This window comes from Chanos chanos, chromosome 10 (assembly GCF_902362185.1).
Source record: "Chanos chanos chromosome 10, fChaCha1.1, whole genome shotgun sequence".
Lineage (NCBI taxonomy): Eukaryota > Metazoa > Chordata > Actinopteri > Gonorynchiformes > Chanidae > Chanos > Chanos chanos.
In genome coordinates this window covers 40,128,173-40,153,607 of record NC_044504.1, presented here as the reverse complement: position 1 = coordinate 40,153,607, position 25,435 = coordinate 40,128,173, and the positions used below count along the sequence as shown (strand labels likewise).

General features: G+C 40.8%; 2 protein-coding genes across 4 annotated transcripts in view; one reads left to right on the top strand and one right to left on the bottom strand.

Moving 5' to 3' along the window:
* Window positions 1-3,503, top strand: part of asic4a (acid-sensing (proton-gated) ion channel family member 4a) — a 64,056-nt gene extending 60,553 nt beyond the window's left edge. The window contains exons 5-10 of the mRNA XM_030786562.1: window positions 462-515; window positions 1,714-1,867; window positions 2,072-2,163; window positions 2,283-2,362; window positions 2,564-2,680; window positions 3,372-3,503. Of these exons, the coding sequence (XP_030642422.1) occupies window positions 462-515; window positions 1,714-1,867; window positions 2,072-2,163; window positions 2,283-2,362; window positions 2,564-2,680; window positions 3,372-3,503 (629 nt within the window). The remainder of the gene's footprint in view (window positions 1-461; window positions 516-1,713; window positions 1,868-2,071; window positions 2,164-2,282; window positions 2,363-2,563; window positions 2,681-3,371) is intronic.
* Window positions 3,504-13,012: 9,509 nt separating this feature from the next.
* chpfa (chondroitin polymerizing factor a) lies at window positions 13,013-23,738 on the bottom strand. Of its 3 annotated transcripts, XR_004025621.1 has the most exons (6): window positions 23,319-23,738; window positions 19,410-19,974; window positions 17,182-17,361; window positions 15,891-17,027; window positions 14,517-15,234; window positions 13,013-14,426 (listed from the first exon to the last, which is right to left on the bottom strand). XR_004025621.1 is itself a non-coding variant. In XM_030785981.1 (5 exons), the coding sequence occupies exons 1-5, from the start codon at window positions 23,597-23,599 to the stop codon at window positions 15,212-15,214; spliced, it is 2,190 nt and encodes a 729-aa protein (XP_030641841.1). In that variant the 5' UTR covers window positions 23,600-23,738; the 3' UTR covers window positions 13,013-15,211. The 3 variants fall into 3 exon arrangements, 2 of the variants coding, with proteins under 2 accessions (XP_030641841.1, XP_030641840.1); XM_030785981.1 differs by having other exon boundaries at window positions 13,013-15,238; XM_030785980.1 differs by having other exon boundaries at window positions 13,013-15,234.
* Window positions 23,739-25,435: the final 1,697 nt, after the last annotated feature.

Below are 25,435 nucleotides of genomic sequence, written 5' to 3'. Positions count from 1 at the left end.
ATCTTTACCAATGTAAACTCAAATAAATCTTTCCAAAGGGGACTGTTCCCAAAATATTAATTCTAAGAACATGCAGTCTTCAGGGTCATCCATATTTCCACTGATTAACGCTGATGAATTTCTGCTATTACTGGGCAATGCATTTGTCAGAACACTGGTGAATCTTTGATAGGTTGTTAAAGACTTACTAAATATTATTTTGGGGTGAGTCTGTAGTACTGTTTTCTTTTCTTTTCTTTTTCTGTCTGTGTGTAATCAAGACCAGACATCCAGACAAGGCCAAGACACTGGCAAATTGATCTCATCTCCTGCAGTCATAAAGTGTATTCAATCATGTGAAGATGAGCGATAAGCTGTCACTCTTTTGTCAGTGCAAGTTCTTTTTTTACAAATCCACACTGACAGTCATTAACACATATCATTTTGTTTTTGATTGATTCATTTTGTGCTTTGTTTCTTAGGAAATGTCACTATCTGCCCCCCTGGTGAAATCAAATGTGTTGACCAAGCACTCGGTAAGACATTTCCCATTTCAGTAATGGACCATGGAAATGAGCTATTGAGAATAATTAAATAGGCAGCTGGAAAATCCTTGTATAAGATGCATGCTGTGGTCTAATTGAAGAGGATTTTGAGATGCAGTACTGTTCTACTGTCAATTTTTCTGTTCTGGGAGTTGCCATGGTGAGGCAGGAGAAGGATCTTACCAGTCGCTTACTTGCCCTGTACTTCTAAGCATCCACCGCACACTGACGTCATCTCATTCACCAACATGCAATGTAAACAGAATGTAACTCTACAAAGGCAATACAACTGACCCCTCACTGAAGGTGCCTTGTTCCTTGCATTTTGGAACATTTGCAAATTGAACTTTAATACATAACAGTGAGAACTGCATCAGAACAAACAGAAATTTAATTAACCCTGTCATACAAAGCTTTTCTGAACCCATCCACTAGATGGCTGAACTAAATATGGATATATTGAACTTTACACAAATGGCCTATAATAAAGTCTATAATACGTTCCATTAAAAATATCTGAGGAAATTCAGAGTATACACTGAAAAAGTATTGAATAGGAAAATTTATGTGTGTATATGTTCTCATGGGAAGGGTGATTTTTTTTTTTTTTTTACCTTTTATCTGAATAGTCTGTGAATGACTTCTGCTTAGATAATATATTATCATAACAGTTATACAACGTAACTGAACACTTTGAATTCATCCCAACAGATGAGAAAAAATAGAATATTCTTTACAAGTTCGAATAGGCTGAATTTTGTTATAGATAAAAGGAATTTGAAGGAAGCTTGTCCTTAGGTCTCCCTGAGATGAATCTTTTTGAATTCACCATGCGAATGACCTCAGGGACACTCTGAATTCCCGTGTTTTCTTTATCTGATAAACCATACAATAACCGGACTCAATCCATGATGATAAAATGTGGATGATTCTGTGAAGGAAGCCGTGTTATGTGTCACTGCTGTGAGGACCGTAGCTGGGCTGTCCAGGTGCCATGAAGAACACCTGCTCTTCTTCTCTCATTTATACAGAGCTCCTCTGGGCTTTAGCATATACAGACTATCCACTCAATCACTGCTCCGCTCTGGAGCACACAGACCGATGCAGATACATATGAGGACACACACACACACACACACACACACCTGTGTTCACCCATACACACACTCTGCTATTCTCTCCTTTGCAGCCAACTTACAGAACAGTTCAGGAGATGTGTGTCCATGTGACACGCCCTGTAACCTGACCCGCTATGGCAAGGAGTTGTCTATGGTGAAGATCCCCAGTAGGGGCTCTGCCCGCTATCTGTCCCGGAAATACAACAGGACTGAGGAGTACATCAGGTAGCTGTCGGTCTCTGGGAGAACCTGGACAGTCCCAAGTGGCTCTCATGGGGACACAGGGCTATTTCTGTGGTAGAGCTCAGGAGCAAAGTCCAAATTCTCAGTCCATCGATTCGATACAAAACTACAATTAATTTTTGCAAAATTATCTTCCATATTTTCCCTACTCTAACCATGTACAATATTTTCTGTTTTTGTTTCTAGAGACAACTTTCTTGTTCTGGATATATTTTTTGAGGCACTTAACTATGAAACAATAGAACAAAAGAAAGCATATGATGTTGCAGGATTATTAGGTGGGTCTTTGTTGTGTAAGTGGGTGTTGTTTGGTGCACACTGCTTATTTGTTTGTTTGATAACATTGAAGCTAAATCTATTGCAATAACAGTTATTTTGTGACTGTGTTTCTGTTCAGGTGATATTGGAGGACAGATGGGCTTGTTCATAGGAGCCAGTATTCTTACAGTTTTAGAGATTCTTGATTATGTTTATGAGGTATGTTTTTGTTGAATGCAGTGAATTCACTCCTCCTCAGCTTATTCCAAACTGCCTCAACTGAACTGTGACAGATGTTTGTGTCATCAGAGTTCTGATGATGTGAGCAAATGGTGTAAACTGCCATAGTGAAGAGATGAGGCTTGGGCTCAGACAGTCACTGTAAATGTGCTGATGTGTGCATCCTTTCTCTGAACCCAGGTGATCAAGCACAAGTTGCAGTGTCTATTGAGGCCACAGAAGGAGGGGCGGAAGCAGCAGCAGGAGAAGAAGGCCAGCACAGTGGCCACAGTGGGCCTGGAGGAGATGAGAGCCAAGGTTAATGGGCTGCTGTGAATCTTAGCGTACCATGCAGATCATTTCCCAGCGCAGAAAGAGAGTGAGCTAAGGGAAAGAGAGTGAGCTAAGGGAAAGAGAGTAAGTTAAGGGAAAGAGAGTGAGTTAAGAGAGAGAGAGTGAGTTAAGGGAAAGAGAGTGAGTTAAGGGAAAGAGAGTGAGTTAAGGGAAAAAAGTTGCAGCAGTCAGTTTCATTTGTTTGCCTTCGATTTAGACCATTGTCACAAGCGCTGTTAACAGAATCAACTCTTCTTGGCAATAACAGGGTTTACACCGTGGCCAGAGTGTTTTTCATTTTGTTACTCAACAAGCACAGAATCCATTAGGAGAGGTCATTGATTAGATTTCTAACTCATTTATTTTCAACAATTATTTAATCCTTATTAAATGTTATTGCTATTGCTAGTAGTATCCTAATTAGTTAATTGATTCAAAATGTTTTTCTTCTCAGAGCTGATCTTAGCAGTTGCAGACTCAAAGGGGAGAATGGTTAACTGATGTGTCTTCACATTTGCATTGCAGGATGTCTCATTTAAATATTTAGACTTAATTATGTCAACAAAGAATGCATTTTCTTTTTGCCATAACCACTTGAGCAACTTTAATCAGTGGTGTTTTAACAGCATGCTGAGAATGTTTTTCCCTGGAAATTGCTCCTATCTGTGTGTTTCAGGATCCCACTGAATTAAACAGGGGTCACCCTGAGGGAGCCTATGCCAACACCATCCTTCCAAACCACCTCCACCATCATCATCATCTTCATCGCCATACCCGCCATGGCGTGTTTGAGGACTTTGCCTGCTAGAAGTCCCCTCTGGGCTCCACTGAGATGACAACAAAAGATGTCCTCTCTCTGCGCTGGATTAAGGCTCAGTGGTAGACCCTTGGATCTCAGCATTGACCTTTCTTGCTGTCATCAGTGAAAGCTAAAGCCAAAGTCCAACACCAGACCTGTGCTGCACACAGAGTTTTTGTAAGCAGGTACAAGTGGAGCTCCATGCTCTGGTTCAGCTTGAAGCCACCTCTTTACATCTCCACTCATAGGAAGTTATCTCCCTGATCCCCAAACAATGTCTATTCTCATCCTTTTGGCACATCGCCACATATATAGTAACCAAACAGGGACTGCATGACATGACAAATTTCTACTCAACACTGCTATCCTGTAGTATTACTTTGTATTATTTCAGAAATTGCCAAGACTTTCATCTTTTTAGTTTTTGTCATAAAAACAGAGGACTATTAAATAACTGGAAATTGTGTTATCTGAAGGATGTACTATCAAATTTTAGGTCTTGGAGAATGAAACAAACGTGACCAGAACACTAAATCTTTTTCTGTAATCGACTACGCCATCACTGGAGGGGTATAGCACAGGAGGGTTGAGACAGGCGCTGTGTAACCATCCACTTTGGATTCAAAGTAACAGATGAAATTGGTTGTGATTGCTGTAATGCGAAATGAAAAAATACCACTGATTTTGTAGTTATTTATTTGTAGATTTACATTTGACAGCTCAAATAGGTAGCTGTTGCTGTGTATAGCAGTTTTACCATTGTCCTCATGTGAGTCATCTCCTGTCAAAAAACAAACCCCAAAACTCTACACATGCCAAACAAACCAGCAAGACACATTTACAAGATTTTTTCAGACAAAGGACTTTCTTAGATAATAAGTGCAGCATAGCTAAAGATGTTTGATTTCCTCTGTGGTACCCGTCATTTTACCGCCTCTCTGTTGCTGACCTAGACTCTGTAACACTGGTTTGGGTAAACATGCTGATGCTACCATTAAAATACACAAAAACAGAGAGTTGCCAAACCACAACTTGTGGCCAGATATCTGAATATGACAGGGTTTGTTTCAGACCGCTGTTCCAATGTGCAAGGTCATAAAACAATGACAGATAATGACTCACCACACTGTGACAGAATCCTGTCACATCATTACAGCATCATGAGTGTTCACCAGCTCACTGGGGAGAAAACAACATCATCTTTACAGATTATTATTATAAAGGTCAGCTGAACCTGATAAATCATTTTATTTCCAAAAGCATAAAATTTGCTGGAATTTCACAGGAGTTTTGATAGCAACAGAAAGTGGGCTTATGTGAGTGTGATTACCTTGACAATTTTCAAACTCAGGTTTTCTTTTAATCTGTACTTGTTCAAATGTAGCCTCTTATTCACAGACTTGAATTCAATTTCATAGGGCTTTGCAGGATCACTGATATCCCTTGAGTGAAAGAGGATTCAGCCAATGAAAAAGCTGGATGAGAACCATGAGGTACTAAATCAAAAGAATTAAGAATGAGGTGGCAAGGTGGGGGGGTGGGGCGGGGTCTTAAAACTATCGAAGAGTGTTACCTTTACTTTGCAGTATGTCAAAGGTTATCCAACAACATTCAGCTCTCATGACTGAACAAAGAGACCTGCACTAGCCCAGTACCACTTTGACAGTGTCCTGAGGATGGTCTTAACATGTCAGCTGGTCAGATTTTGCACATTTATTCATTTATAACACATAGTGGTCACATTTTCAATCTAAAGGATCATAGTATAGGATGCTTCCATGTGTTATATCTAATTATGTTAAGGATTAATAAATTACTTATACATTCTCTCTGAGCTAAGAAGTGCTGGTGTTTCATATCCAATATGATGTAGGTATAGATCTAGGTTAAAGTAATCATGAGAAATGCATGGTTTTTTATTATTCATAAAAATGTACCACAATGACATTTCTAAAGGTTTCCAATCACAGCCTTGATGACATCCTGTGCTGGTTATGCATAATAACACTCTTCCCTGTCATAAATAACAGCAGCCCTGTGAAAAGGGAAGAAGTGTCTTAGTGGAGTGTGGCAGGTAACTGCACTGAGGCAAATCATCAAGATTTGATTCGGCACATATTATTAGTTATCCTTGTGCACTCATGGCTGTACTCATGCATTTATAGTGGGCTTTGGAATTAAATGTTTGCAGGCTACATCTCCAGTAGTTTACATCTGTCTAAGAGGAATGTTGTCTCTTGAAAAAAATAAAATTACATTTATATTGTGTTCTTCAAAACCATAATACATTTAACATTTACTTTACATCTTAGGGCCTTTGCAGAATTTGGCAGCTTTATACAATATGTACACATTCTGAACTATCAATGTAATGTAATTTCTTGTAAAACATAGTTATTTCCATTTTATGAATATTCCATGTTTAACACTGAGAGATGGATGTGAGGTGAGATACTATGGAAACGGAAGCATGTGGCATTACCAGATGGACAGATATCAAAATGAATATTAATCAGAGGACATAGGTATGATGGTATTGCACAGAAACCCAACGGATGTTCACTAGATGAACGGGAAATGCTGAATCCAATCTGTATCGCAGTCTGTTATTGTGATTATGTTTCCTGTTAGAACACATTTTATAAATGTAACAACTGTAAGTACAACAGTAAAATATTAAAATTTAGATTGATAAATTAAATGCCTGTAATGTAACGTATGTGTCTTGTACATCCCTGACCAAATCTGCTACACTTCTGGGGTCTGCGTATGCTATTCCGTCATTCCAAATCCAAGTCTGAACAGCTGTATGGGCACCCTAAAAAGTTATCGCTATGTTCAGTCAGTCGCTCCCACCGAGTCAGGAGCTAGCGAGACAAAACCCTGGTGTGGCAGCTGGATTACCCCCACAACCTCAAAATGAAATTTAGAACCTGTAGTATGTGTTCATTCTCTCCATTTAAAAAAAACAGTCGAAAGTCGTTTCATTTACTGCACATTATTGAAAAGTGATCGCTATATTCTGTAGTCGCCCCCATCGAGTCAGCGCAAATTACTGTTAAAAAAATACTAAGTCACATAGCGAACTGCAGTAACGTTAATTCATCAAGAATCGCGAAAGCTGTCATTGAAATTTAAGATTATTCTCTTCAACTGAAGGATATTTTTCTATATATTTTGACTGTAAATAGTTTCTATTTCCAATGCAAAACAGAATCTTTCGATTTATAAAACAGTTTCTGATTGTTCACTGTCCCCCAGTTAAAGGGATGGTGGGGTTCAGACAGTTCATAAAACTTAGTTTCGTTAAAAATAAAAACTAAAAGAGAGAGAGGGAGAGATGAAAAGTACAGTGTGACGATGTGGAAATATATTTCATAATTAATTATATGCCAATATTAAATCAATTTGATGCTTGGAAGGCACCAAAATTGCATTGTCAATGAATATTAAGTGAGAAAAAACGACGTTTTCGGACGGACAGCTGCCGAAAGATTAGAGAACCGGACTCATGACCGGAGGGTCGCCGGTTCGGTTCCCAGGACCAACATCCACCACTGTGTGCCAGTGAGCAAGGCTCTTCACCCTGATGCTCCCCACTGCTCCTGTGTCTAGTGAGTGTGTGTTAAATGCAGAGGACAAGTTCACTGCTTACTGTTCACAACGTTTGTGTGATCACAAACATTTACTTTTTTTTTTTTTTTTCCATTTAACGTGGCATCCGGTATAAACCACGCTCGCTTCTGGTTTACTATCCAAATACAGATACAGAGACAGATAATGACATTTTTGTACACCGCTACTAAAAAAGTTTCAAGTTTCAAGTTTCAAGTTTATTTAGAGCCCAATATCACTGTTTACAGTCTCAAAGGGCTTTACAGGCCACAACAGTCAAATCAAAACAGGACGGCACCCCCTGACTTAATCCTCATGGCGGGCAAGAAAAAACTCCCCAAAAACCCAAAAGGGAAATGGGAAAATGGGAGAAATCTTGAGAAGGACCACAGAGAGAGGAGACCCCTCCTTGGCCAGACAGGTGTGCAATAGGTGCAGGCCCAGTGGGCAGTTACAATTGTAAGTAAATTCAGAGCATGAACAAAGGGGATGGCGATGCTGACAGGAGGCTGACAGGGGGATGAAAGATGATAACACCAGGATGGATCGGTCCAGAGGGCAGGAGGAGTCAGGATCACTGGTATCTCAGGAGTAGCATGTGTGGCTCGACAGAGAGAGAGAGAGAGAGTGAGAGAGAGAGAGAGAAAGAGACATTGTTAGATATGTTCATTTCCACATAATGGTTAAGGGAAAATATACATCGTGTGCCGAGTGCAGGCAGGGACTCCAGCAAGACTAGCTATTACATCAGAGTTAAAAGGGAGAGCTAGAAGGTAATATGGACATGAGGGCACTCTGGGACACAAGGCAGCCAAACCTGGCTGAACATGTTAGAGTGGGGGGGCGACAGCATCCAAACATCCCAGTTCACCAAACATTCTATGCCCGAGAACTATACAGATCTGCTCCTTCAGGTGAGTGGAAATGTCTCTAAATATTAAATAACTAGCCATCAATGAGTGAAACGCTAGCTGTGGTACATCATAAATTAACTGTGAAACATCAGCCACGGAGCATCATGAATGAGTTTAAATAGAACATTAATCTTGGTGCAAGTTCCCGACATAGTTATGTATGTAGTGACCATGCTCAGACCCCCCACTGTCCTCGTGCTCTGCTGAGCTCCTCTGACAAAAAAATGTATCCCAGACTTTTACCTACACCTTTCATCTGGGAAAATGTATCCCAGACTTTTACCTACACCTTACATCTGGGAAAATGTATCCCAGACTTTTACCTACACCTTTCATCTGGGAAAATGTATCCCAGACTTTTACCTACACCTTTCGTCTGGGAAAATGTATCCCAGACTTTTACCTACACCTTTCATCTGGGAAAATGTATCCCAGACTTTTACCTACACCTTTCATCTGGGTGAAGGCTCGTCTCCCTTTGGAATGAACTGGGTCATTATCCTCTACTCACTAGCAAATTGACACTTTATCCAACACTCTTTGCAGTAGTTGACAAGCTAAAGGAAGCAGAGATGACTGACATGAAAAAGTGTGCACTGACAATACGTTTTCAAATGAAATGTTTAGAATCTCTCTGTTATGTGACAGTGAAGGACTAACGTGAACCCTCAATCATGAACACTACAATGCCAGCTCAGCTCTGTTATGAAGACAGCCACAGAGATCTTGACTATGGCTGATTTGCCCTATTGTCACTGAGTGGGATGAACTGATTAAAGGCTTCACTGTCAGTGCCATATTTATGAACAGAACAAAGCTTCAGGGATCCTTTAATCTGAAGGATCCCATAGAGCTACAGAGGCAAAAACATTCACTAATAATCACATTAAGTCAGTACAATCAAGAAGAATCAACTTGGGGTGTATTTATTTATTTATTTATTTATTTATTTTTTCCCACAAGTAGTGCTGCTTTGCCAGTGTGAAACAAGAGAAAGAGATGAAGATGTTTTAATGTGTCCTCATTAAAAGATCGACTCACATTTTAAATAATTTAGCAATATTCTTCTAATTTAGGTAGACTGAATGAAGTTATATAGGAAAGTATAGGAAAGGCTTCATAACCACTGAGAGACAAAGGTCAAGACATAAAAAGGAGCATATAACTACATGTTATTCATCCCCAAGTGCTGAGAATGTATATGGTGATTTCTCAAAAGCTATATGTATGCCCCCTTATGCTTAATATGGGACTTTCAAATTGGTCATCCATTCAGCAGTTTCATTGCACACCTCAGAACACACCTTAATCCTGTGACATTTCCCATTAGATCTAAGTGCAACACTAGTGGAGAAAAAAAACAAGAGCGGTTTAGCATGTTTCAGAAAGCAACTGAACATATTTTTATAAAGATCAAACACAATATACAAGTTTGTCAAGGTCCTTTATGGTGGTTTTGATACGGCTGGAGAAATACACACCATTACTGTCACCTACTGGACAGTTTGAGATCTGGCAGCAGGCTGCCTTTAGGATAAAAACCAACTCTGTCCATCCCTGGAGAATGTGGAGTAAGCCTTGTACAGTCATAACCCATGTCATGGTCTTGTATTTTAATTTTCAAATTTGGATGTTGTTATATATACCCATTTATTCATAAGCTTGTGTACATGTACACTCCAGGGCCACTGTAATGGGAACACCTGCTGGTTCCCATGAAAAACATTCAATGCCAGTTCTCTGGACTAAAACACCTCATTAATGGGACAGGTCAGACAAGAATGGTCAGACTTGTTCAAGAGGAAAGAAAGGCCACAAATACTTTGGTAACAGCCTTCAGAACAGCTGTGTGCTGAAGGACATGTTAGTCTGGGCTGCTGGAGGTGGTGCACTGGTGTGAGGAATGTTTTCTTGGTCCACATTAAACCCCTTAATACCATTTACCCATAATAACATTAAATGCCTTACTACCATTTACCCTCAATAACATTTGACCCCTTAATAACATTTGAATACGACAGTGTATCTAAGTTGTGTAGTACACCATGTATTTCCCTTTATGGCTACTGGCTACCACTTTTCAAAAGGATACTTCCAGCAGGATTGTGCATCATATCAGAAAGCATACACCTCAAGCAGCTTCCACTTTCACATGACAATGGCTTCACTTCACTCCCGTGGCCTGCACAGTGCCCAGATCTCAAACAGAGCATTTTGGGGATGAAATGGAACAGGAGGTTTACATCTTGAATGTGTGGCTGAAAAATCAGCTCAACAGGACTATTTCTATGCAGTGAAAAATTCAGGCTACTCTACAGGCAAAAGGGGTTTTATCTGGTATTATACAGGTGTACCCAATAAAGCGACCACTGAGTGCGTCAATGTGTCTATGTGTAAATAAGGCTAAGGACCAGGGCTTCATATGAGGGTTAGTGTCATGCCTGTGGGATAGACTGTCACAGTAAATGGTTCACAGTAAACATGAAGCAAAATGCTAACAATTAGCTGTGATCATAACCTGACTGGTGAGTCAGTTAACATGCAGTTACTCTGAACAACTTTATCTACAGCTCAAACTGATCTGATTGCTGAACCTAGAAATGACCCAGAATGACTCTTCATTTGCCTGGACATATTAAATAATAGCCTTAAATTGTAGCAAGTACAATAATACTCTTCAATTTCAAAGGTAACAAAGCTCTTGGATCACCAGGCTCAATGAACTAGGAAATGATTTATAATGTACAGAAACATGAATGTCAATGTTTATTAAGATAGATTACACATTACAGAATTAACCTGTTGTTGAATAAAATGAATTTTGGATGGAACTAAGGCACATTTGCTACAGACATACACAGAAACCTTTAAACTACACACAGAACAACTGACTACTACTAATGGACAGCAACTGACAGTCACAGAAACAGATGGGAGGTATGAAAAACTGATCACACTTTACAGAAAAATGCCTGTAGAGAAGCTAAGTGATGTATTAATGGAGCTCCTTACAATGTAAGAAGTCTCTCTTACACTTGCTGCTCAATAAGGACAAAAAAACCCAAATATTTTGTAGAAATCCATGCTTTAGAAGTCATTCTGAGTAGTAGGAGCTACTAACAGACAGTTTTATGTAATCTCTTTTTTTCCCCCACAAGATTTACTGTACAAGATTTAATTCTCTAACCGTATTCAAACTTCAAATAAACTGCATTATTATAAACAAAGACTGAGTAAGAAATGCAGGATGCATAAAACACAGTTAACCTATAAAAGAATGTCCAATACCGCGTACAGATCATTTGAAGAACTCAATGTGTGGCTTGCTGTCACGCTGGTGGTGTGGTGCAGGACCCAAGTGCAAGACATGATGGTTGACGTCACCGAAGGCTTTACTTAAAATGAAGACCAAAATAGAAGTGCAAACTGATAACAAAAGCCGATAACAAAAAGGTGCAGCATGACAGTGCACAAAATACACAAACAACGATAGACAAAAGGACAAGGAAACACAAGGGCCTAAATACAGAGGGAAACTAAACAGGGCAAAACAGGATTGGTTCAAATTAACAAGGTTAATAATCGGGACAAAACAGGAACAGGTGAGGGGCGGAGACAGACAGACAGAGCAGGAGCACAAAGACAGAACAAAACAAAATGGAGGTGCAGGCTGTGACAGAGCCCCCCCCTTAAGGGGCGGCTCCCAGACGACCCAAAACAAAAAAACAAAAGTCCAGAACAGACCGGGTGGGTGGGGGGGGCGCACAGAGGGATGACCGAAGGTGCTGCAGCAGACGGGCCCCCCCTCTGCGGCCGAGCAGGTGAGGGGTTGGCTGGAACAGACTTTCCAAACCGGCAGAGGAATAGGAACGGAGCAGACTCTTCAAACAGCCTCGACGTCGGCTAGAGGGCTGAGCTGGGTCGGGGAAAGGGCCCCGGGACCAGGACAGGGCGTCAGCACGGGAGCTGACCAGGACAGGGCGTCAGCACGGGAGCTGACCTGGACAGGGCGTCAGCACGGGAGCTGACCTGGACCGGGAAAGCGGCCTCGGGAACAGGGCAGGACAGCGCACCCTCCATGGTGCGCCGGGCAGCGCATTCCTCGCGCTGGGCAGCGCACCCTCCATGGTGCGCCGGGCAGCGCATTCCTCGCGCTGGGCAGCGCACGCTCCATGGTGCGCCGGGCAGCGCATTCCTCGCGCTGGGCAGCGCACGCTCCATGGTGCGCCGGGCAGCGCATTCCTCGCGCTGGGCAGCGCACGCTCCATGGTGCGCCGGGCAGCGCATTCCTCGCGCTGGGCAGCGCACGCTCCATGGTGCGCCGGGCAGCGCATTCCTCGCGCTGGGCAGCGCACCCTCCATGGTGCGCCGGGCAGCGCACTCCTCGCGCTGGGCAGCGCACCCCTCCATGGAGCCTTCGGAGACACTGCTTGAAGAGGAGGATTCAGGGTGGCAGAGACAGGGGACCCAGGAGCGGACACAGCCCTAGAGATGGTTGGGCCCAGCACCACAGTCCATGTGGTGCCTGGGTCTAGGGCTGGGAGCCCCCCCCCGGGTTAGGGGCCGGAGAACCTACCGAGAGAGGGAGCCCCGCTGCACCCAGGTCAGGAGCTGGAGCCGTCTCTGCCTGGGAGACAGAAGTGTCTGCTGGGTCCTTGGAGTGGTCTATCGTTCTGTCACGCTGGTGGTGTGGTGCAGGACCCAAGTGCAAGACATGATGGTTGACGGTGACAAACAGAAGGCTTTACTTAAGATGAAGACCAAAATAGAAGTGCAAACTGATAACAAAAGCCGATAACAAAAAGGTGCAGCATGACAGTGCGCAAAATACACAAACAACGATAGACAAAGGACAAGGAAACACAAGGGCCTAAATACAGAGGGAAACTAAACAGGGCAAAACAGGATTGGTTCAAATTAACAAGGTTAATAATCGGGACAAAACAGGAACAGGTGAGGGGCGGAGACAGACAGAGCAGGAGCACAAAGACAGAACAAAACAAAATGGAGGTGCAGGCTGTGACACTTGCCTTCATATACACTTGGATTATACTGCCTTTATTTTGTGAGTGAATGGATTTGCATAGAGTATATATTTGGGTTTTTTTTACAATAACTTCAACAAACTTCTATGCAAGAGAGACAGAAAAGATTAAAAAGATTAAATACAGACAGGAAGAGCACATTACCATTTTTCTCAGTGACAAATTTTCACATCACTGTTAGTGCAAAATTAAGAGAGAGCACCTGTTTTCATCAAATCCCTTTGGATCAAGTCCGACATGATGAAAAGTAAGAGTGACATGTTATTAGTTACATATAATCTCACTAATTTATGTCACATATAATCTAACTAATTTATGTCACATATAATCTAACTAAAATGGTTTTTTTATAAACAATCTATCAGTATCTGCCCATGAAGAAATGTGCCATATGTAAAAATGTTATATGTACCAAGTTTCATGAAACCCATACCTCCATAAGCCACTAACTAACCCACCTTTCTATTCTCCACCCCGAACTAACCCACCTTTCTATTCTCCACCCCTAACTAACCCACCTTTCTATTCTCCACCCCTAACTAACCCACCTTTCAATTCTCCACCCCTAACTAACCCACCTTTCAATTCTCCACCCCTAACTAACCCACCTTTCTATTCTCCACCCCTAACTAACCCACCTTTCTATTCTCCACCCCGAACTAACCCACCTTTCAATTCTCCACCCCGAACTAACCCACCTTTCTATTCTCCACCCCTAACTAACCCACCTTTCTATTCTCCACTCCTAACTAACCCACCTTTCAATTCTCCACCCCTAACTAACCCACCTTTCAATTCTCCACCCCTAACTAACCCACCTTTCAATTCTCCACCCCTAACTAACCCACCTTTCAATTCTCCACCCCTAACTAACCCACCTTTCTATTCTCCACTCCTAACTAACCCACCTTTCAATTCTCCACCCCGAACTAACCCACCTTTCTATTCTCCACCCCTAACTAACCCACCTTTCTATTCTCCACCCCTAACTAACCCACCTTTCTATTCTCCACCCCTAACTAACCCACCTTTCTATTCTCCACCCCTAACTAACCCACCTTTCTATTCTCCACCCCTAACTAACCCACCTTTCTATTCTCCACCCCGAACTAACCCACCTTTCTATTCTCCACCCCTAACTAACCCACCTTTCAATTCTCCACCCCTAACTAACCCACCTTTCAATTCTCCACCCCTAACTAACCCACCTTTCTATTCTCCACCCCTAACTAACCCACCTTTCTATTCTCCACCCCTAACTAACCCACCTTTCAATTCTCCACCCCGAACTAACCCACCTTTCTATTCTCCACCCCTAACTAACCCACCTTTCTATTCTCCACCCCTAACTAACCCACCTTTCTATTCTCCACTCCTAACTAACCCACCTTTCAATTCTCCACCCCTAACTAACCCACCTTTCTATTCTCCACCCCGAACTAACCCACCTTTCTATTCTCCACCATTAACCACCGCCCTGAATACACTTCCTCACTATCACCATAAGTCTGTGATGGTGCTTGTACTGACCTGTGTGCACTGACTTTTTATGTTACTCTCTTATTTTCTTTCGACATTCTGCCATTTGGATCTGGTCTCATACTGAACCTAGCAGTGGCACTTATGCAACAGACAGCTCCTTTATGGCTACATGCTTGGTTCTTTTTATGACTGTTTTGAGGGTTGCTTAGTATAAAAGTGTCTTCTAAATGAATAAATGCAATGTAAATGTAAATTGCCTTGTTGATATATCCTCACAATAGAATGTACATGCAGCATGATTATAGCCCATTTCATATGGCTGTCAAGTACATGTCACATACAGTATTACCTCATACAGGACATTTTGTAAGCAGTATGTAAATATAATATAATTTCATGCATTTTTATGAGAAATACCTGAGATTATGCAAACTAGCAATCACATTTATTTCACACATACCATGAGACAATTCATTCTCTTGTGAGAGAATTAAAGTTGTCCTCTTTAACTCACATGAATTTTACAGTATTTTTCCACATGACTGGTACCATGTTTTCTGAAGTCTCACAGCGAGTCTCTTGGATGAAAGGGGTTTTGTAGAAATAGTGGCTCTAACAACAAAGGCAGGGTTAAAATCACTTTCAGTTCCTCTGCTGGACGTCAGTAACAGATGCTGCCCAGTCCTGTCTAAACAGAAGATATTTTAGTTTGTATGAAATTTCAATGCAAACACATTACTTAATAAATCAGGTGTGTTGTGAATGATGCAGAGTAAGAACATAAATATTTAAAATAATATATTCACACTGAAATTGAAACTGTACATTAGCATGATGGTACATGAGTATAAAACTGTGAGAATACACACTCACACTGCTTGTGTCAGGAGGAAAATTGCATTATGCACTGTATAAGTTTTCTCTGTGACATCCATCTATGGCAATACTTGCAAAGAGAAAAGTGCATTGAAAAATACAGGCCACTAACCCTAACCCTAACCTAACCCTAACCTAACCCTAACCCTAACCCTAACCTAACCCCAACCCTAACCCTAACCCTAACCCTAACCAAACCCTAACCCTAACCCTAACCTAACCTAACCCTAACCCTGACCCTAACCCTAACCTAACCCTAACCCTAGTCAAAAGGGGGAGCTTTCTTTGTAGTGTCAAAAAAAAGAAAAGAAAGAAAAATGCTTCTGGAACTTTCAATCATTTTGAATCAATTGCTCATTGTTTATTCTTATTTAAACACAAACATAGCTAGCTGAGAACAGGGCTAGGAGTGATGCCTTTATGCACTTGCTATACATCTCCTCCCTGGAGTGTGGGTCACAAACCTGTTTACTGCACTTCTGATGGAGTGATGGCTCCACCGCGCGGAACACATGCAGTCTAGAATACCTGACGAACATGTCGGAGATGACAAAGTTCTCTAAAAGGTCTTCCTTTTCTTGAACATCTGAGGCTAAAAGTGCTCGAGCTGCTACATAGTCAGAGTTATATACACATGCCTCGTTCCATGAGCTGGAATTAAACATGTCAGTATCTTTATTCAGGTGTGCCATTTTTGGCACAGCTTGCTTATGGCAGGCAATGTCCTGATTCCAGTCCTGGAGGGGAATGGGGAAGAACACTTGCCGGTTCCTAACAGTGTTCATGCGACAGCGACTGAGGAACTCTGAACTGATGTTGGTTTGCACAGTGGTAATAAAAAACAATGTGTCAACTGGGTGCTGCTTGGAGATAACATCCATGTATCTGATTTGAGATGGACCCTCTGTCTCAACACTGATCCAGGGGATTTTGAGATCAAGGAATTTGCGCTCATAAGATTTAATCTGATTTTTAACAGCAGAAAAGATGTCGTGCTGATTGACTTCCTGAGCTTCAAAGTGATCGTAAATGAAGAGGACAGTTAGTATGGCATTCTCACTCTTCTCAATGGCATTCTTGGCATAAGCATCCAAAAAGCTACTAATATGGTCTGTGTGTTGAGAAGTGATGGGTAATATGATATGGACTGTGACGGTCTCTCTGACTAAGAGCGTGGCTATCATCTCAACACGACTCAGAGGTCGTAACAAGTGAACGCGCTTGACGACTGAGAGGTTACGGCCTTTCTGATTGATCACTTCTAGCTGCAGGTCCAGGATATACTCCATCCCTCTACAGGGGTCGAAGCGCCTGTAGCCATTGACGAGCTGCTGCTTGTTCAGGTGAATGATGGGCTTGTATTTTCTGTTCATCTCTTCCACTGCCACCCCAATGACATCCTCCACATCCATCCTGTCGATACCGTGCAGTTCACATCTAGGAGAACCATCAGGGCAGTTGTAAATCAGGTCCTCTGTAAAGTAGTCCCACCACAAGACTGCCCTGTGGTTTTCTGGTCTAAAGGAAGGATTTATCCCAATTGGCCACACCATGCTACGTTTGCCTTCATAAGCCACTTCACTCAAATTCTTTATTTCTGCCTGTGAAAAGATGTAAGATCTCAGTAGAGCTCTATACCTAGCTGTGCTTAAACTCAGAGTGTAAACCCACTAACACAGAGTGGACTGGAGTGTTCGAACATCAAAACTGATCTTGGTTTGTTTCAAAGGTGGAACAGGGACAGATCAGGCTTACCTGCAGCTTCTCAATCTCCTTATATGTTTTCTGGAGTTCTATGTGGGTGAAGAGCTTGTGAAGTCTGTACATGTGCTCAGGATCGGACACTGGATGTACAGTGAGGACATATTCAAACTGCTCAGCCTCTTTAGAGTAGTCCACAGATTCCCCACTCTCATAATGATGATACTCTAGACCCTATATGACAGGATAAGAGCATTGTCCAAACTAAAGATGTGGCTGAAAATAAAATCGTAAGAGGGCAAGAGAGGGCAAGACAGTAAGGGATTAATAACAGGATGAAATGAAAGAGAGGTCATCGTGTCTTGTCTGATTCATTGACTGTCCCTTCCCGGAAGACCAACACATCAGGATGATGTCAAGACATACAATGATCCTCTGACGGATCTGTGGAAAACTTCAGTTAATGGAGGTCTTATCACCTGTTTCAAGAACAAATTAACTCTATGGCCTCAGATCACTCAGAACAAAGGATGACATATGGTACAGTCTCCAGAAGTGAGATTCAATTTCCAACAGTCATTTTTCATAGATTCTCAGGTCAGTCGAAAGGTCAAACGGTCAAAAAAGGTTTCTTTTTTAGCATAAAGCAAAATGTTGATAAAACAATGCCATTTGGGGAAGAAAGTCCTGTTCATTTCAGAACAAAATAGGCATTGTCAATAGTCATTCCACAAAACAGTCATTGAAACTGAATTCTTTTGTCACCACTTCTAAGAGCAACTGTCATCTCCTCTTTCATCTCCTCTGTTGTATGTCCACTTAAATCTGTTAAGATTAGGAGTTTTCTAACTCTGTGCTAAACCACATTGAGTCAACAATATTTCTCAGCATAAACTCAACCATACATTTTAGAATCTGTTTAGAGATTGTGATTACAGATGTAAAATATACAATGTTCAAAAGTATAATATGAAATTGAGGTTCAAAAAATGGTTACAGTACATGAGCCGCATTAAAGAGAGAGGAATTTTATGGTCATACACAGCATAGCAGCTGAGGACAGAGAGGAACATACAGATAATTGCATATTTTGCATTTTAGATTTTAATTCTTTGTGTTTTTATATTTGTATATTTTTTCCTATGTATGTAGATGACTGCACAGGATCTATTAATTCTAAGCACATTACAGTCCCTCTCACTGTTATATCAAAACTGGTTTCCAGCTGAAATCCTTCATCGCTAGAGAGACAGGGGGCTATGCAAACAAAGGAGGAACATCACAAAAATTCAGGTGTGAAAATTCATTAAATCTTTTAAAATGCAACCCCATTGTTTCTATTTTATTACCATGCTTACCAAGAATGGTTTATCTCTGACAGAAAGATGTGAAACTAGGGGAGTCTTCACTTTGATTACTGACAATGTATCTGCCATGTTTCACATCAGCTGTCTAGGCCAAGTACTGTGTCTTTAGGCAGAGGTGTTGGAGGCGGCCACAGACAGTATGAGAGGCCATCATGGGGAATGGGTCGGTCAGAATCAGACATAATACTGAATGAGGAACACTGTCACTATAGGTCATTTCAGGGACAGCTCTGATTCTGCTCTCTGTTCAAACAGGGCTCAGCCTGGGCCCTTTAATACTGGACATTGTGGTGCGCTTTGCTTTCTGAGGATCAAAGGGATTTTACTTCTGAATACTGATCTGATTGAGGAATAAACCCTGAGTGGTAGAAAAGTTCCAAATGACATTAAAGACCCACAATGTCTCTGAAAGAGTTTTGTTTTGTTTGTATAAGGGCAGAACTTAATATATGACGTGTAGCAAGCGATGAGAGTTGGTTTTCACGAAGGGCAAATCAGAGTACTCATGGTTGCTGGTTGCACTTGCAGACTGAGTTGCTGACTGAGTGTTAGTGGACTGAATTGTACTCAGTTGTACTGTTTCTTCTCACTAACAGAGATAGCAGAAAGGGAAATTGGTCTTTCATCTGAACCAGATGTAATTTTTCTGCTTATACAGCTTTCTGTGTTTGACATAAGGTTAAATAACTGCTCCAAACATTAATATCACAGAAGGTATATGACATATTTTGTATTCCCTTGCTTGTACATGAGCTATTTGCATATGCAAAAACCATTTTATCACTTTGGAGTATGTGTCTGAGTAATCTTTAAATGTCTGACAGACATAGTCATCTGAATTAAAACACTGAATACAAAAGCATGTCAGTGACAAGTGGTTCAAAGGACATAAGTAAATGAATGCAATGATCTCACCTCATACTCACTCACACAGCTGGTGTTAGTGTAGTCCACCACACATCTGCCAAGCCACTCATCAGGTCTGGCATGTAGAAAGCTATTCTCACAGTTTCCTAAGAACAGCTTCAGATGGAGCAACAGGCTACGAGACATAAGGTATCCAAAGCCCCCATGGCAGTACCTTGCTTGGATCTGCTTATCAACAAACTCCACAGGCTTGCCCATGTATAACATTTGGTTTACGCTCAGGTGGCTTACAAGACCCTTAATACGGTCAGCCTGCATGTAGGTATCATCCTGAGTGAAGTAGAACCAGTCATATTCATTAATGTAGTGTCGTAGAATATGCTTAACAGTCTGAAACATGGCTTGGGTCAGGTGTTCATAGCCATGGTTTACCACAGGAAAACCATGAGGGAGTTTATGATTGTGCATGCCAGTGAAGAAGACCACACTGTCTAGGTGCTGTCTGATAGTGTGGTTGACAGCCACACCCAAGGTGTTAATGGTGTTTTTTGAGGTCAGGACCCCAACAAAGAGACGTTCCCGGATCCCAAGCTCTGTGCTGATGTATTTGGCTCTGGAAGGGACAAAAAAGGGCCATTAAACTAACAGTGCTGGTTAAGCATTTTGATCAGGGACACCCTACTTTGCTAAGCAGTAAATTAATGAAATTACCTACACTGTAGGAGCCATTAATATTATGACATTTATTTATTGTATTCTACATTTAAGCTGAAACTGTATTGGAGTTTATCTTGCTTTTATTGTTTATTGTTATTGTTGAGTTTATATTTATTATTTCATTAGTTGTTCCCACTACAGGAGCGGGAATAAAGTCTATTTAAGATGGTGCGTTGACGCGGGCCGGGCGGAAGACGTGAGCGGAAACGGTCTTTGAAACCCTAATGGAATCAGTGAAACTTTTGATCGGACTTTACGTTTATTTTCGCAGTTTTATGTTCACTATATTTTTCAAATAAATTAAACAAAGGAACAACAATAACGTATCTTTATTTTGACTATAACACGCGTCAGACAAATGCACCCGTTTTCCGATGAAGTGGATAGAAGTGGGGAAAGTTTCATGGAACACAGGAAACAAAGGAACAAAACTTAACCTGTTTTTACCACTACATATACATTTCAGGAACAGAATCCGTGCATCATTCATTCTTTGATATTCAATTGAGAATCCAAAATCAGAAGATGAAAATAAATTATTTGTTATTTCATTATTCATTTATGAATCTGGTACCAAAATACAAATAACGGTTTGTTTTTTGTACTTTCGATTTTATGCTCAAGTCAAAAATAGGAAATGAAAAAATGGCCAGGGGAAACCGTGTAGATCCGTGTACTCCTGCATTCATTCATTATTCTATTTTTGGAAGTGAAATGGAAAACCAAAAACAAGTGGTATATGACTTTTCAAAATTCTGTAGTCAATAGGTAAATGAAAAGAAGATCTGTTTTTAATAATTTGGGTTTTTAAAAATAAATGTTTACCCCTTTCTCATTTCTATTTATCTTCTTATGGATTCCTTAGGATGGGCAAAAAGAGTCCAGGATTATCAATATTAGAAAATCTTATTTCTAAAATTACCAGGAAAATTCTTCAAATATTGTCCAGCGTCATATCATCATCTCTCATGGACAGCCTTTTGTGGTCTTTAAAGAGGGTATAATACTCCATGGTAGGAAACTCACAAAACTGCAAGTGGTTTAAGCGACTGTGAGATGAGGCGTGTGAAAGTCCAGCCACTTCCAAAAGTAGAATAATGAATGAACGCAAAATTACACGGACCCTCTATCCCAGCATTATTGGGCGAAAGGCGGGGAAGCCCATGCAGACATGGGGAGAACATGCAAACTCCACACAGAAAGGAATCAAACCCAGGGCCTTCTTACTGTGAGGCAACAGTGCTACCCGCGGCACCACCATGCCACCCAAAACACCATTTGTTTTTCATTTTCGCATTTCTGTTTCTGAAAGGAAAATAGAACAACCAAAATGTACACGGACCCTATTTAATTTGCTCGATTTGTGTGACCCGCAAGTTACTGTCCTGTTAGCCAATCAACCTACGGCGATCGATCCTGCCTAAGCAGCAGAATTTCAAAAGTTATTATTAAAACGCCAACCGGAACCATATTTGAGAAACTTTAGTTGCTCAGCCTAAACTGTAGGAAATATGTTATGTTAAGTAGCTCACTTATGAAATACTTGAGGTGAGCTATAACAACAATGGCAGGGCTACCGTTACTTTAATGTATTTGATTGCTTGGCATAAGTAACATAAATTCAAAATGAATATATTGAGGATTGGTATATAATAGCATGGCAGTAGAGCTGCAGTCCGCATCATGCTTGTGTAGGTGGATACAGTACAGCTAAAGTATGCCGGAAATAAAGTTATGTGTACACAGATCTGTGTTGTAAAGTTTTATTTCATTGTTGTGAAGAGATATATCAATTACAACTTATCAAATACAACTTATCAACATACTTATCCAAAAACAGCAACATTGGCATTCATGGCTTCACAAGTGGTGCCGTTTGTTTATGCAACAGAGATAATAATTACGAATCTCCGGTGCATAATTGTGTAGCAGCATAACATTCAAATAGTGTACAAAATGTATCAGCTGTCTGCCCTTATCCCCTAGTGAGTGTTCTATGTAGCAAACACTATATAGTGAGTGAGTGGACAAGTGGACATTTCAAACACAGCTCATGACTGATAAGGCTAGCAAAACTGAATCAAGCTAAGGAGACAGTAACTTCTGGGTCACACAAATCAGACAAATTCCAAGTCAAAATCAAAATCAATTGAGTTTGGCCCATGGCCCATTTTTTCATCTCCTATTTTTGGTCAGAGCATAAAATCAAAGCCCCACCCCCTAAATGTCATTGTATAGTTTGCACTCTGGATAGGCGTACAGGGATTGGACAAGAATAGTCACACTGTTTCCCCTCAATCTGTCAATGTGCATGTATAGAGAAAACTCAGGTAGACAAAATATAGTTAATGTTTAAAAATCATTACTTGAAAGCTAAGAATCAAAGCTAACAACGGAATGACGAACAGATTTAAGTGGTAAAAAACAAAAGCCAGTTCAATTTGACAGCATTATTAGAGGGACTGACTTAAATTAGGTCTGTTATTCACGTTTACCAGTCTGACAGTTTGATCTCCTGATTTAGTTTTCCCTCTATACTTGTGTTACCTTAATAACATAACCCACCAGTAAAGGAAACTCTAACTACACAAAGCATTCTGGATAAGAAATGACATTTGATTTGTCTAACTTGCCGTTAAGTAGTTAACCCACAAAATAACTGCGCTCTGTTTTAAGGGTCACATTTTGTGAAAGGATCAACTTTTTTCTCTCTGGGAGAATTTGACATGGGGTCGTTCGCGTGCTGAAAGGTTAGATTATTTCATTTTTGAGCGCTTTTGTCTCTCCTCTTCAATCATACAAAGGCTCCTACATGATTTCAGGTTAACACATCTGGCCACTTACGGTTACTTTTATTTGGCTCCATGTAACTCATAGTACGGAAAAGGTTTTAGCCTACAGTAGTAGAACTCGGTTACTCGGTAAATAGCCGACAGGTCATTAGCCCGTTTCAAAGTACTGAAGTCGTCGCCTTCTTTACAAAACTGCAATAAACTTTTATGATTTTTCATTTTCCACTGTATTTCAGGTTTATTGCCATATTTTTATTTTTTATTTTTCGGGAAAAATTTACATTTGAACATCTGTGATCTGCGTTAGTAGTCCACTCCAGGTTTTAACACCGCTGACAGGACACTGTTTTGAGAGGCGCGATCATTAGAGTCTTACCGCTTCAAAAATTCCTGAGTTTACCTGGAAATCAGTCAAATACTTTAAATATTTAACATATAAACTTTATACCTGAAAGGTTCTTTGGTCTTGTTCTTCACAGCTGGTTCGTATGCTACTATTCGTGGTCGAAAATCATCACTATTCCCATTCGCACCAGTCGACATAAAAGCAGGGCTTCCAACAACTTTCTCTCTCCCCTCCTGAGACGAAGCAGCATCTTCAGCAGCAGCATAATCAAACGGCGTTGTCACCCATCTCACACTCAACAAACTAAAGGTAAGTCCCACTGTGAAACCGACCACAACGGGTCCGAACGGCCTCACAGAAGCTATAAACGTATCAAACTTCATTGTCCGCCTCTTGCTACACCTGCAAGGCACTCCTCCCTTAACGGAGAGCTACGCGACATAAAGATGAGGTTGACGTTCTTGTAGACATTTAATTACTACGCCTCCTTGTTAGACGAAATATTGTTTTCGAATTGCCTGTCCTGAAAATTAAGTTAAGAATGTGATGTGTTATGGGCTCCTGGCCCCGCCCACGAGACGCCTCAAAGTCAGGAGCAGACATGAGCACCCACCCTGCACAGGACTAAAACAGATAGAAGCATTAAAGTGAATTAAGTTACTCGCTTATTATTCGAATGACAGTTAGTTGTCTTTCTTAAGAAATAATGATAACTACTGGCATCACCACATGACAGTCAAACAAGTCCACTGGGGGGCGTTGTTGTCCCAAATGCAGTTACAAAAAAAGAAGGAAAGAAAGAAAGAAAAGAAAAACCTTCCTGATAATGTCAAAATGTTTGTGCTTCATCTCCGTCGGCAGCATTACCGAATGTTCATATTAGTTACAGTACAGTATAAGACTATTTGAATCTGATCGGTTCATTCTTTGACACTAAATTCTTTTTCGTTTGTTTACAACAGTGTCGTTTTCTCTACGCGCAGAAGAGTTAAATTAAGTGTATCCCCGGAATCGACTTCTATTAAAAGTTCTATCATCTTTATGGTTGCCTTCTATACGTATGCACACGTGGGATATTTGAAAAGAGTAAACAAACAATCGGACAAACAAACAAATGAATTGTTGAGAATAACCACTGTGTGGGTTAAACAAATGTTTAGGCAAATCTATAAACAATTAAATATTCTGTCTCTCTCTCTCTCTCTCACACACACACACACACACACACACACTGATTATCTCAAATCATGTACTGCAGCGAAGGATATGTAGTTGTTCACATCAGTCTAGCAGTGTCCTGACAGGTTTCTGTATCTCCACTGAGTGAACTGTCTTATGTCTTGCTGCGTGCAGAGACAGGATGAACTTATTGTCATAAGGCAGCACAAAACTCCCAATCCATAGTATAAGATTGTTCCAAATGCCCATAACCGGGGGTGAGAACAGTAAAAGTGAAGTACTCTTGCTAAAAAAAAGAAAGAAAAAAAAAAGAACTCTAAGTAGAGTTAAACTGACAACCATTTTTGTAAATTGTAAATGAGTGACTATTTTACTCTTAGGTATTTTTCAGGAGGGATAGTTTAACTCTACTTAGAGTACTTTTTTTAGCAAGAGTACTTCAATTTTCCCACTCCTGCACATAATACTGTTTTATGTTAGCATCATACTGTAACAGAATAGCACCCGTACACACGACATTCAAACAAAACACAGCACTGCAATGCGTATGAATGCTGCGTTCTCAGTAGAATATGTTAGATGTAATCAGGGATATTCACAGGACTACCTAAAACATGATGTTACAGAGGGAGTTCTTTCTCATAACTGACAGCATCTCATCTGGTTTTCCTAATCTAAATCAGAAACACGAGTTGTCCGGGTCACTGAAGTGCCAGACTTAAACTGTCAAATTTCCATTGGACTTGTTTTGTCTGTGCTTGCATTTTGGATTAAATGGAACTCATGGTTGCTTGATGTTAAAATATATAGTAGAATTTATACTTAACATTGCAGTCATCAAACTTTAAAAAAGTGTTAGAATGGGATGACATCAGTGTAAGATCATATATCCACTTGGAACTTCAGTGTTAAGTCAGGGGGTGCCGTCCTGTTTGGATTTTGATTGTTGTGGCCTGTAAAGCCCTTTGAGACTGTAAACAGTGATACTGGGCTCTAAATAAACTTGGAACCTGAAACTTGAAACTTGAAACTTGAAACTT